Raw genomic sequence first — 13795 nt, 5'->3', positions numbered from 1 at the left:
ACTGACAAATGTGGTTCAATAATTTTGTTATTTTGTTTTCTGCAGTGATTGTTACATGTGTTGATTGAGCGTGTTGCCCCAAGCACTTTGATTTACAGTTCATATAACTCAGTTACCTGAGTATCGCACAGCTCCGGTAGAAATAATCAGCCTTTTAAGCTCCAAGTTGAATATTGACTTTTCATAAAAATGTGGACTAGAACACTCTTTAATCACTGAACAGAGGACCTTTAGTTTTTTTTTTAAAACTAGTTATTCCTTTCATTCCCAAATGTATATGTGCATTACAGACAGTGGGGTGTATTCACTTGATCTAATCAGCAGATCTACAGTAAATACCACCATTGTTTATATACCCTGTTTTACACTAGCCACTTTTCAACTGACTCTAAAAGTAGCTTGCTTCAAAGAGGGCTCCGAGACAGCTTCGGTCTCTTCTTTGTTCTACTGTGAACGCAGAGGCCCAAGACAGCTCATGTTTGCCACCTGTTTGTGGACTACTGCAGAACCATTAATTGCAAGTTAGTTATTAGGCTGGCAATCTATGTTACGAGTGAAATAGGTTATTGTAGGTTCTCCTCTAAAATCCATTTGACAGACCTGAATAAGCAAACAAAAGGTTGCAAAATTCAAACAGAATGTTGCGTGTGCTTCAGTAAAGCTTGTTTGGCTTTGTCAGTTTATGATGCAACTGTTCAGTGACAGTTACAGCATACACTTGTGTTTCATGATTAGCTAGAGAGTATGCTGTATGATAATAGACTGATTTAACATATACTTCAGATTCTTTTTAGAAATATTCTTCTAACCTGACTGAAATTAAACAGTTTAAACGCTAACCGACAATTAATCTTTTAACAGCAGTTGGTTTAATAAAGCTCTCAGTGATTGATGGAAGTAGTTTCCTTTAATATGTAATATGTTCAGTAACAGTTTTTTTTTAATTTATTTTAAACGACATGTAAAGTGCTTCGAGATACTGTGGTATGAAAGGCGCTACATATAAAAAAAACTCAAATTTAATTAAATCTGATGAGGACTAGTTGATGTCTGTGGCTTTGTTTCCATTAGGATATTGAAGTGAATAACGTCTTATGCGCATTTGAATGTCGGCAAAAGTTATGCGCACAATCAACCTAAAAGTCAGGTTTCCATTAAAATCAATTTCTCGTGGATAAACTGGTCAACGTGATGACGTTGTGGGCGGAGCTAAAGCAATTCGCATTGAAAATGGTAAAATGCAAGAAAAATAGTGCGATAGACCATTTCCCCTGATTTTACTTTACAAATTTATCTGCATTTATTATACAATGACATGCAACTTCTAGCGAATAACTCCAGTTTTTCCCACCTTTATCAGGCCTATATATATTTAAAAAAAAAAAATTAAAGCCTACTGAAAGTAGCCGGGTCAAAAGTAAAACAGTTGTTTAAATTATATTTTATTTATAGCAGTAATCTTGGACTTCCTAAACAATTGTGTTTCAGATTTGCTTAATCCAAGCCAGGGGAAGCCGAATACTGTACATGTAAAATGTGTAGGCCTACTAAATTGTAATTATAAGGCTAATATCGACCACATTGGCCACCAAACGGCACCCACTTTGGAAATGGATAGTCCTTTGGACTAGTACCACAATTTGTTAGTTTCTAACCCTGAAATACATTTAAATTAATTAGATTTGTAAGCATACATTTATTAGGGTGTTGTAGTATAATAATGCTCACACCAGAACTTGTTGAACATGAAGAAAAACTTGTAAAATTACTCATTTAGCCATTTTAATCGTATTGTGTGCCATTTAGTTTTAAAACAGTTTTGTAAAAATCCTTTTTTTTCTTGTTTTTCAGATCTCAGGATTCAGGATATGTGTCTAGTTGACTAACCATGCAAACCAAAGTTAAACAGCACTTTTGTATTTAAAAGAAAGGGGGGGAAAAGTTCAGGAACAATGACGAAGAGTTCGAGTTAACAGAGTCTTAAGTGCTGCTCCCTTGACCTTTGTTGGACTTACTATAGCATTGCAGTTAACCAACGGTTCTGTTGCCATGGATCACAGTGATAACACTGAAATGATGGAATACCAAGATGACTCCACAGAGGAAAGCAAGATGAACAGAAATGATCCTGAGGTAGACAAGTCCCTCTTCCACGCCTGCAATATTTGCGGCAAGAGTTTCCCCTTCCAGAGTTCTTTGTCACAGCACATGAGAAAACACACAGGAGACAAGCCTTACAAATGCCCTTACTGTGACCACAGAGCTTCACAAAAGGGCAACCTTAAAATCCACATCCGTTCCCACAAGATGGGGACTCTGAGCCATGGCCACAAGGAGGAGGAGGAGGACCTAGGAGAGGGCCAGCTGGAGGCTGGAGTCTCCGACGGCCTGGACAGCTGTACCAGCCCCACCAAAAGCACATCAGCTTGCAATAAGATAATGAACGGGGTGGCCAAGGAAGAAAACAGCAAGATCCTGCTTAGGAGCATCAAAAAAGACAAAACGGGGAGGAGTGATGGTGGGAAGTCTCCCACGTTTCAGTGTTCATTCTGCAAGAGGAAGCTCAACAACAAGGAGGACCTGAAGCAGCACATCCAGCTCTTACATAAGCCCTATCGGTGCCGGCTGTGCAGCTTTGTGGCACTGAGGGAAGACCAGCTCCTGAGCCACATTGAGAAGGTCCACATCACAGTGGAGGCACCCGTCCGGGATGTGGTTGATGTTGAAGCTGTGAAAAGCGAGCAAGGCGCTGGAGAAGGAGACTTTCCCTGTGAAGTTTGTGGCCAGGTATTCACGCAGGCTTGGTTCCTGAAGGCACACATGAAGAAGCATGGTAGCACCTTTGACCATGTCTGCCACATCTGCGGCCGCCGTTTCAGGGAGCCCTGGTTTCTTAAGAACCACATGAAGTCCCATAGCACAAAGACTGGGGGCAAAAGTAAGCCGAAGATGGATTCGGAGCCCTTGGCTACAATTAATGATGTGGTTCAAGAGGAGACAGCAGTGATGAGCGGGCTGTGCCTCTATGAACTCTGCTCCAAGTGTGGAAACATCTTCCACAACAGGGAGAGCCTTAGGGAGCATGATAAGGTTCATACCCAAGCCAGCAAAACCTGCATGGAAGATGGAGCAGCTGTTGATTGCACAGCAGCGAAAAAGCACATTTTCATTGAGTGCCTGAATCTTAGACCAGCCGGGACCCTAGAAAACATCACTGATGGAAAGCTTGGAAAGAGAATAGCAGAGCTTGATCCAGTAAGCAGCTACCAAGCCTGGCAGCTTGCCACCAAGGGCAAAGTAGCTGAGGTTTCAGAGTATGCAAAGTACATTGGGTGGGATGAAACACTTGCCGACGCAGATGTGGCGTATGACAAAGAGAAAGAGGAATATATACTTTTAGGCCAAGAAAAAAGGAAACGAGAGCCGGACTCTCACAGCACAGGCAGTGGCAAGCGACGAAACAGCACCAATATCATCGGCAACAGCAGTGGTAGCAACCACCACCAGCGAGCTGAAAAGTACAACAACCTTTCCCCAGGAGACCTGAGCCCAGAGAGCCACAGCGACTCTGACTACAGACCCTCATCTCGCCAGAGCCGGAGGTCTTCCCAAAACAAGAACACGGAGTGCTTTGAGTGTGGCAAAGTGTTCCGCACCTACCACCAGATGGTACTGCACTCCCGGGTGCACCGCAGGGAGACGAGGAGCAGCAGTGAAAGCGGCAGGGTCTCCAGGGAGGACCGGTGTGGCTTGACCAGCGAAGGGGAGTCAGGCTCTACCAGCCGACCCAGCACCCCAGGGTCAGCCTCTGTAGCTGAGAATTCACCCACCTCTGCCATGGTAGAAAATGTGGCAGAGGATAGCTCAGAGGAAGGCTTGCCATTAACTCCAGGTAAGTAGCTTGCCTTACTGAGGTTTAATGCTGCAGTGTTCAATGTGGTGTACCCAAAAAAGGGGTAAATAACTTAAAAAAAACCTGCAGGTACCAGGTACTACAGTATGTTGAGCACAAGAGGTTGAGTACCCTTTGAGCATTTATTATTATTATTATTATTATTATTATTAATATGTACCCATAAACATGAACCATTTTTTCATTATTAATTCCTCAGTTGCCAGTTGTCTCTTTTAAATAGTCAAATTAAGATCTGAGTTTAAGACCCTTACTGCATGGGCCCTATATTTAACTTGTGAAGACATTGTATTTTAGAATGCATTTATCCAGCTGTGGTACAATTGTATCAATTGGGTCAGACTGAGGTGCAGGATGTTTTTATGACCCAAACGCCCACTGTTAAGGTCAGACATTATAGTAGCTAAACTGGAATGAGAAACCACAGCTGCAACCCCACCTACTTTTCCACAGAGCCCAGACTAATCCACACAACTAAAACACAGTTGCATGTTCTCTTTTTCCATTAGACTTAGATTCCACCTGTCCCCAATGTCTATCCTTTAATTACTTACAGTAAACAAAAAATGATAATAAGCTCAGTGGTTTCAATAGGATTAAGACTTGTCAAGACTTAACATGAGGGTAAAATGAAGTAAAGTAGATAAGCATTTTGGAAAGTGGCTTCAGCAGTGTAAGCTTTATCTCAATTTTGATTGAGCGGTTTGAATGGTAGAATACATTGATATACTTGAACGCCCTGAAAACGGAATCAGTTCCCTGAAAAGAATGTTGACTTAATTGTTCATTTTCTTAATAAACTGTAACTCTTTGAATGAATAGCGAGGCTTCGTTCACATGCCTATAGCACGTCATCAAAGTAGTGACATATGAGATGTTAAATCTAAAGTATGTGGCACACATGTACCAGTGAAAACACTTTACTTTAAATAACATTATTGTTTTAGCAGTGCAAATTCAAAAGCAGAGCCTAAGAGACAACAAAAATGCAGCACATTTATAGTTTCTTTTTGTGAGTATTCAGCTTGATAAGAATAGCAAGCTGTGTTAACACATACAGCAGATTTCCTTGTACAGATTATGTGATGACAAATACAGTAGGTACAAGAAATTATACAAACTGAATTAGGTGGCACTTGCATCACAGTTGTACTGTTTGATTTATACAAAATAAAAAGCAAGTGAAAGACTAATTTATGTTTGTTTGTGTAAAAGAAAGGCAAATATATACTTCAGCCACACTTCAAACTCCTCTTCATTTTACAGCAAGGACAGGGTTGACATTTAGTTTGAGAGACAGGGGGTGACTGGGCAAACCTAATTTGATAAGAATTTTTAATGAGCTGCCATTTACAGCACAGTCATTTAGAAAAGACTAATTTATAGCTTCAAAAAACATCTCGCTACATCAGTTCAGTGAAGCCTAGCATTCAATTAAGACCAACTACTTACATATGGAAAAGTCAGTATAACTACTGTCTTAATTTCCAAATCAATTTCCCTGCTAATCACAGTCGTAAATCAGTAACCTGTAATTCACAAAATATGCCAGTTAATCAAATGCGCACAAAATGGTTAGAATCTGGTTTTGAAAAATGGAAAGTGTGTGCAGGCAATCTGGAAATCTTAATCAGTTGCCAGTCAGTATTTATGAAAAAAATCTGAAAAGTATGTGATTCAAACGAGTTAATTTGACACTAAATGTAGATTTTGTACGCTATTTTTAGTTTACCAAGCGTATCTATCACATTGGGTGCTATTTAGCAACGTTTGTAAACCACTAAGGCAATCGCAAAACGCTTTTGCGGACAGTTAGCGCACCAAAGTCAGCTGCACCTGTGGGCAAACAGACTTTGCCCATCTGTGCTTTAGCACCCACTCGGTAAGTCAGCGTTCGTGCAGGACAGGGGCTGAACTTTAGGAGAGTGTCCTCATTTACATACAACTGTAGCGATTTAGCAAACCATCAACAGTGCTAGTGTTTGCGTTTCAATTGACATGGAAAACCGGGTCTAAACTGTGCACAAATTACATAGTCGACTAAAAATACCGCTGAAACTACCAGGGAAGGAGGTTTTCAAAGAAAAGAGAGAGAGAAAAAAAGAGAAATAAAAGTGCGCACTGGATTTCTGTGTGGCCAGACAAAAAGAGAGGAGAAGGAGGAGGATGAGACGTACCCAAATATTTATAAGTCATCTGTCTTTTCTGAACCTGTCTTGACACACAATGTATGCAGCAGTTTCGCCTTTACAAACAATCACTGACATCTGCCAACTGCTTCAGGCTGACCTGGAAGGAGACATGCGGAGAGCACTATTTGCCTGTAACACTAAGGGTATCCGCTGCACTAACATTTTATGCCACTGTGTCATGTGCAGTGCGAGATGTAACTGCACCTTTAGTATCTCATGAGCTGCAACAAAATACAAAGCAGGGTTTTCTTGGGAGGTATTAGTTTTCTGGTGTCCTGGGAGGCATCGATTGCACACAAGTCAGTGTTTGAAAATTATATTGCCCGACATGCCCGGGGCATGTACAAATTTTGGTGGGGCATCTAAAAAACAATTACTTACATGCCCGAGTCGGGGCCCTTCAAAAGTCAATGCCTTAAAACAAAAGCAAGCGATTACTTTATTACAGATTTAAACTTCCGTATTTACTCCCACATCACTTTTTCTTTTTTTACCTACATCACTTCCAGCCAGCATCACATGTGTTCTAGTATTGCGTCCCTGTGCACCTGCGCGAACAGCAGAAAATGTGATACCCGAGTGATTTGAGCTGCTATTGGTTAAGATATTCTGCTGTCGGGAGTGACAACAGATTGTATTTGTAATGGATTACCGAAACTGGGGGGAAAATAACAAAAAGTGTTTAATCAGAGATTCAGCAAATTTTGTGCATTCCTTATGTGATAGTATACTGGATGTATGCAGTGCTTAATTTGTAAAGAAAGAGGTGCCGAGGCGCAAGCAATGACAATAATACCGACCATAAGAAGCGCATATTCAAAATCATAACATGTTTATTTGAGAGAGTATTGTACGTACTTGTGTTAAATGTTTACATTCACGTATTCTACATCATATACAAAGTACTAGAAAAATTAATTAAAGGCAACCGCAGGACCAATAATAAATAAATTTAAAAAAAAAAAAACTGTATACATGTTTTGTTATGGTTTTGCATTTAAATGGTTTAAAAAACAAACAAATTAAAAGATATTCAGGTGACTCCAAAAGGACGACATTGATTAAAAAAAAATTCGCACCCCAACATGAACATTGGTTTGACCCACGGTCTGCACTATTATCAGCGATGTGTATACAACAGAAACCGCTGGTAGATTACAAAAACGATTAATTAAACTTATGCTAGGTCGTTGTTATCGTAGTATGTTTTTATTGTCTATTAATTAAATTATATTCATTGAAAAAGGCAAGAGAGAACCAGATTGTTATGTTTTTTATTGTTTTCATTTAATATAGCAGGCTAATGTTCCTATTTAAGTAGGCTACAATATATTTTTTTCATTAAAAAGTTGTCGTTGTTCTTTGTTGAAATTAATGTTCAGCTTTCATATTTTGTTGTGTACTACTCATTTAATCAAACCAAGTAGTGTAAGAAGTTGCTTGTATCGTTAATGGCGTTTTTCAAATCAGGTAAGCTTATTGGTGTATAAAAAAATGACAGTAGAGTTGCAGCCACTGTCATCTTACTAAAGACACTCATGCTGAAATCGTAAAGTAATTTAAAGTAGGCTACAAACGTGGCAGCGGACTGTCTCTCTTTAGCGCGCACACAAGAACTTGCAGACTTAATACAACTGTTGAGAATTTAAATAGAAAGCATTTTATGAGATTTTTAACTAGAGGTACCGGGAATATGACTCTGCATGCCCAGAGGTTCCAGGGCTGTGCCCTGGCAAGCCCCGTCACAAATTAAGCACTGGATGTATGCTTATTTGATGAATAAAAAATGGCAGCTAAGAGGCTGCAGCAGTGGAACATTGGATGTTTGAGACTGTTGGCACTAGACACACTTGACACACAGCAGGACATGCAGCCCAGAAGTCCTCTATTGGTGTGGAATTACCAGCAGCAGAAAAGTGTTTTTCAGTTTCACACTTGGGCGTGTAAAATTTTGTGTTGGGCATGTAAAATTTAGAGCTACATACCCGACCAGGCATGTTAAGATTTTGAGAATTTTCTACCCCTGCAAGTCCAGCTATGCGCACCAACACAGAATTGGCACCACTACATAAATTGTAAGGGGACCTATTTTGTCAGTGTGCAAGTAGTGTGTGATGCCAACAACTACATCACAACTGTATATGCAAACTATCCTGGCTCCGCTCATGACTCGTTTATCCTCGCTAATTCTCAGGTGGCTTCTGTGTTTCAGCGGGGTGACAGTCTGGGAGGCTGGTTGATAGGGGACAACGGGTATCCACTGAAGCGGTGGCTACTGACACTGCTGCTCAACCCCACGACCCCTGCTGAACAGAGATATAACCGTACCTTTAAATGTGCTTGTACAGTAATTGAGAGAACATTTGGAATCCTAAAAATGCAATTCCGATGTTTGGATGTCTCTAGGGGAACACTACAGTACACTCCTCAGCAGGTTAGCAATCCTGGCTTGTGTTTTACGTAACCTAGCTCTCCGTAATGGATGTGATGTTGAACTTACAGAGGAAAGGTTACAGGGTTCAGGGAAGCAGATGCTGAACTTGAAGCCCCAGTGGTGGAGGTTGCAGATGCTGCAAGTGCCAGGCAGGGCAGACAAAGCCTTATAGATTACTTTTCTTAAAATTTCGTAGCCTTGCTTGAGGGGCTTGGTCATTTTTGCCCGAGCGGAAGCGTCTGTGCACATATTTACTAAATAGGGCCCATTATGTTTTATATCACATTACATATTTTATACACATCACAGGCCATTTGTGTAAAATATTGTAGGAAAGTGAATTTAAAGTGATAAGTTATAGGTTAATATTATTGCACGTATGTTCTGTTCTCAAAAAAAGCTTGAGATAGCAATGCCTAGAAACCAACTCCTTAAAGGTACAGGGGGCATATGAAACATTTGCACCGTTTTAACGTTTTGTTTGGTTTCTGGACTTTGCGATACCTGCATTAATATAGTCGTATCTACAACGTATCGACAATAACAATCAACCATTTTGTTACAGACTTTCAACAAGTCTGACACAAACAATTTTGGCTGTTAATTAAACCCTTCTAAAAAAAGAACACAAAAATGCATAAAAAACATAAAAAAGAACAGTCCTGCTAGCAGGCAGTTTACACTGCTTCTGGGTTTCTGATCGCATCATCAATTCCACATTTTTTAAATCCATTGATGGAAATGTCCAGTCTACTTTTAATGTTCTCAAGCAAATTGACTTCATCACTGCCATTCTCATATCCACTTTTATTTCTCTTGTCCAGCGCTTCTTTAATCTGGTCTGTATACCAGTCTGACAGAGGGCGGGATCACTACGAGTACTGTATGCAACCCTCTGATTGGTGGAAGTATTATTGGCGATCCAATCAAAATAGCCAATAAAGCCCAAATAAAGTATCTGCCCAGTATACTGTATAGCCTAGGTTAAGATGTGTGCTGTAATTTAAAAAAAAAAAAATTACATAAAAAAATTGAAAAAACCCTGAACCTTCTCACGCCCCCTCAGGATATAGTCCCCCAGTTTGAAAACCGCTGCTTTAGATTATCATATTCTGGAGAGACAGGCAGATACTAATAGCTCACATTTTGTATTTACAGCTGTCAGGGGATATACAGTGTTATACAAACATACTTGTTTGTTTGTTTGTGTTTTATTCAACTAGTTTGAATACTTGTTTTATGATGTAGTTTATTTGTTAGTTATAAAAATTAAATCAACATTTACACAGATCTACGGTAGAAGTGCCAGAAATAGAAACCTCTTGTTGTTTCAAGTATAAAATGTAAATCATGTTTAGAAATTTCCTGTCTCAGGAAACTACTCATTTAAAAAAAAAAAAAAAGGTATTTGTTTCATATCAAACATTTAGTCATAGACAATTATTTTGTTTAAAAAAAATAAAATAAAAAGTAACTCAAAACATTAAATTCACTGTTTAAATGCACCTGGATTTACACAGCAGTTGGCTTTTATTGATGTAGACAATTGTAGGGGATGTGATTTTGTCACGGTAAAAATATGTAACAGTCACGGCTAAAAACAGAATGGTCACGGCTACAAAGATTTGAACTTAAATATATTTATTCATGTAATATACTGTAATATTTTAGTATTTGTGCAAAGTAAACATATTTAATGTATTTAATGTGTTTTCTTTTAACACACGCTTCTAGTCAAAAGTAAACATAGATTATTATTTATTTATTTTTTTTAAAACAACTGTAACAGGAATATGCTTACCTTTTATTTTTAACATGTATACCAAAAAAGTAAAACAACCTGAACACTGAAATTTAGTTTTTAAAAATAAATGTTCTGGTTGTAAATTGCGAATTTTACAACATCCTGTTCTTTAATGTCTATTTAAACACAGCTGTAGTTTTGGTATGATAAGATGTACATTAAAAGATTAGAAGGATCGTTCTGCATTTACACTGTTGACAGGTTAAGCACCTCGGGAACGACTGCAAATCGGGGTTCATGCTTCAGAACTGTAAACCGTCCTCCCGTTAGGTTTTGCATTATCAAATGTATGCAGAGGTATATTTTCTGCACAAAAGGCTTCGGTTAATTTGAAGTTTGTTTCTCATTAAAGCTGATCCCTCCGCTTTCATGAAATTGTTTAGGATATTGCTCTGCTAGTTGCTTAGAACTTAATTTCGCCACTTTTTTTATAGTTCTGTGTACGTTTTCACCTTTTATTTAACATTTGCTAACCGCTTTAAGTGCGCTGAAACCAATTGAAAAGACGTGAACTGCGCCTGTCCTATTTTCATGCTATGGAAACAAATGTCAAAATTCACGGGTTCCGTGACCGCTGTGACAAAATCACATCCCTAACAATTGGGTATAAGGGTGAAGTGTGTGTTAGTGCCTTGAACACCTGTTTCACGCATTAGAGCGGCCATATTGTAATAATACAGGCCTGCTGTTGAAAGCCATGTCACCCCGTCACCCCCCCCCCTTTCCAATCACCCTCAAAAAGATTGAGAGAAAACTCAATCATTAACAAGTTATGCATGGTACCTTAAACATCCTTGTTTATTTAAATCCTCCCTTCTGGGGTTGTTAATGTCTTCCTTTACATCTGAGGTTCAATGGCCCTCACTATTAAAAACAATACACACATGTAGCCACAAACTCATTCAATGTCAAAGTTAACCCTTTTTATTACTATGACGCTTTAAAAAATATTTAAAATGCAGTGTTTGTGTGGGTGGGTCACAGGAATAATGTTCACCTGCATAGAAGTCTATTTCAGTGATTGACTATTTTAATCCAGAGCTTTTTGCAAAACAATCACAAAAATACCTACTTTATAAATAAAAGGTTAAAGATTCACGTAAAGTTAGCTTAGATTAAAGAGCTCTGTTTTTCACTTCTGATTAATGGATTTGTTGTTCATAGTGAGCTTATAAATTTAACCATATACTGAGAGAGAAAGATAAGGTTAAAAAACTAAATCAATTTTATTATTAGTAGCTGTAATAGTATATGATTAACAGGAAAAATAAGCTGCATACCATTATGTATTAAGTCAGTATTGTATTTAGAATATACCAAATATTTAGAGTTATTTTATAAAAAATAAATTAATTAAAAATACAATTCAAATCCTGAGCTGATGTAAATTATGACTGGATGTGGTAAGGGTGCTGTGAGCTTGACTTTGAACACATTTTTATCAGTTCCAGAAGATGATAATTATAAAACGGCTTGGAAAAATAACAACCTGTGATTGGTTAAACAGCATTACATGACCGTGAATATTAGGGTCGCCAACTGTCCGGTTTTAAGGGAATTTGTACAGTGTCCTGACTGGACAGCAAAAGTCCAGTTCTTGCGAATCTTGCTCACTCACTGTTCATTGCCGTGCTCACGTTGCTGGCTTTGTCTGGTTTTGGAAAAATGGAAAGTTGGCAACCCTTGTGCATTTTATATATATATATATATATATATATATATATATATATATATATATATATATATATGTGTATATATGATATATATATATATATGTATCATATACACGGCTTGCAAACTAATGAGTCACTTCACACTGTATAAATCAATATGCCCAACATTATAAAAATTCCATGACAAATTGCCATTTTATTTATTAGCTATAAAACCACTGCCAGAAAATGAGTGACATTTCACCCATTTTCTTTAAATGGTACAGAGAAGTGGTACAGCACCAACTTTCCCAGTGAAGACAGTAATGCACAGGTGTAGAATAAACTTATTCAAACGTGTTACTTGAGTAAAAGTACTGTTACTTGGAAAAAAATATAATTAAGTAAAAGTCAAAGTATCCTTCTAGAAAACTACTCAAGTAAAAGTACAAAAGTATCATATCTTAAAAGCACTCAAGTATCAGAAGTAAAACGTAGCCGCCCTTCAATTCCACCTCCAGTATGTATTCGATTCTGATGTTATTTACCTTTTCCTGCTTTGATGGAAGAAAATCTGCTTTCCTATTGTGCACACACTCTGAACGCAATGTCTACTTCCTAGCTGTCCTTACTGTATCTATTTAAATTTAGATTCAGATATACCGTGGTCCTGGAGTTGGCTACCCATTTTTACAGTCTAACTGTGCATGCCTTAGCTGCAATATACATAGGCACTTAGAATTACTGTTTGTTTTATTTTGTACTGCACATCAAAAATATACAAAACAAAAAAACAAAGCATTAATATCATACTGTTATCATATACACATGCATTTCACTATAACACAAAGCAAATGAAATATCTACTTGCTGAAGCGTTTTTTATTTTGGCCAGCGAGGTGTTCACTTGTGGCAGCAGCAATGCACTAGCAAGTCCCAGGGCAGTGACATCAGCTCCCTAGCAACAAGCCTCCTATGTTTGGAATGGGATTCTTTCATGCAGTGGGTTTGTGCATTTGAGAAAGGAGAGGAAGACTCATGAAATTAATTGGAGACTTAAGCTGATGAGAAGCAATTACCCTTCGCTGTACGAATTAAAACGGTGTGCTGCTTTTTATACGAGTCTGACGCCCCCGATAAAACAAGGGAGTGGTTGTACAGTATGTGTTAGCCTATTTGTTTTTCTATGGGTAGTATAATATAAAAAATGTTGTATTCACTATATAATATATATAGTGAATACAACATTTTTAAAAGCATTTCTAATAAAAAAATGTGTTTGCAGTGGGTTGTGTACTTGATAATATTTCAATAGGATTTTTTTTAGTTAACAAATAATTACATTTTACATTCTGACATGTATTAAAGTCTTCCCAGACTGTAGTAAAGGGAATGTGTTGCTAAGTTTAGGGTATATGAAGACAGGAAGCAAAGTAAGAAGGGCTGGTTCAGCTCCCTGCTAAAACACTTCATGGACAACCAGAGTAAAAGCTGTAATAGTCTTACAAAAGCCCTCCAAATGAAAACCAGATGCCTGTCTGCTTACTTATTTCCCATCTGTTACACCAGGCTGCTAAAAAACTACATAGAGCTCCAGAATGTAAATGATTATGTGCCTTAAGAAATAAATCAACACCATAGAAATACATTTCGTGAGGCCCTGGTTCACCATAAAATCTATATGATATGCATTCCTGCCTTGCTCCTCAGTGGCAGTTTTAGGCATCAGTAGTTTATTAAAAGTGAATATAGAGCCACCTAGTGGAAAAATACTGTACTGCTGTTGAAGATTTAACTTAC

General features: G+C 38.2%; 1 protein-coding gene across 6 annotated transcripts in view; it reads left to right on the top strand.

Moving 5' to 3' along the window:
• Positions 1-13795, top strand: part of LOC117394713 (zinc finger protein 516) — a 70678-nt gene that overhangs the window by 38802 nt on the left and 18081 nt on the right. For all 6 annotated transcript variants that reach the window (XM_033993201.3, XM_059012748.1, XM_059012749.1 and 3 more), the window contains one exon: positions 1852-3892. In XM_033993201.3, coding sequence (XP_033849092.1) covers positions 2050-3892 — 1843 coding nt within the window. In that variant the 5' untranslated portion in view covers positions 1852-2049. The remainder of the gene's footprint in view (positions 1-1851; positions 3893-13795) is intronic.

This window comes from Acipenser ruthenus, chromosome 3 (assembly GCF_902713425.1).
Source record: "Acipenser ruthenus chromosome 3, fAciRut3.2 maternal haplotype, whole genome shotgun sequence".
In the NCBI taxonomy this organism is placed as follows: Eukaryota; Metazoa; Chordata; class Actinopteri; order Acipenseriformes; family Acipenseridae; genus Acipenser; species Acipenser ruthenus.
This window is presented reverse-complemented; position numbering and strand designations above follow the sequence as displayed.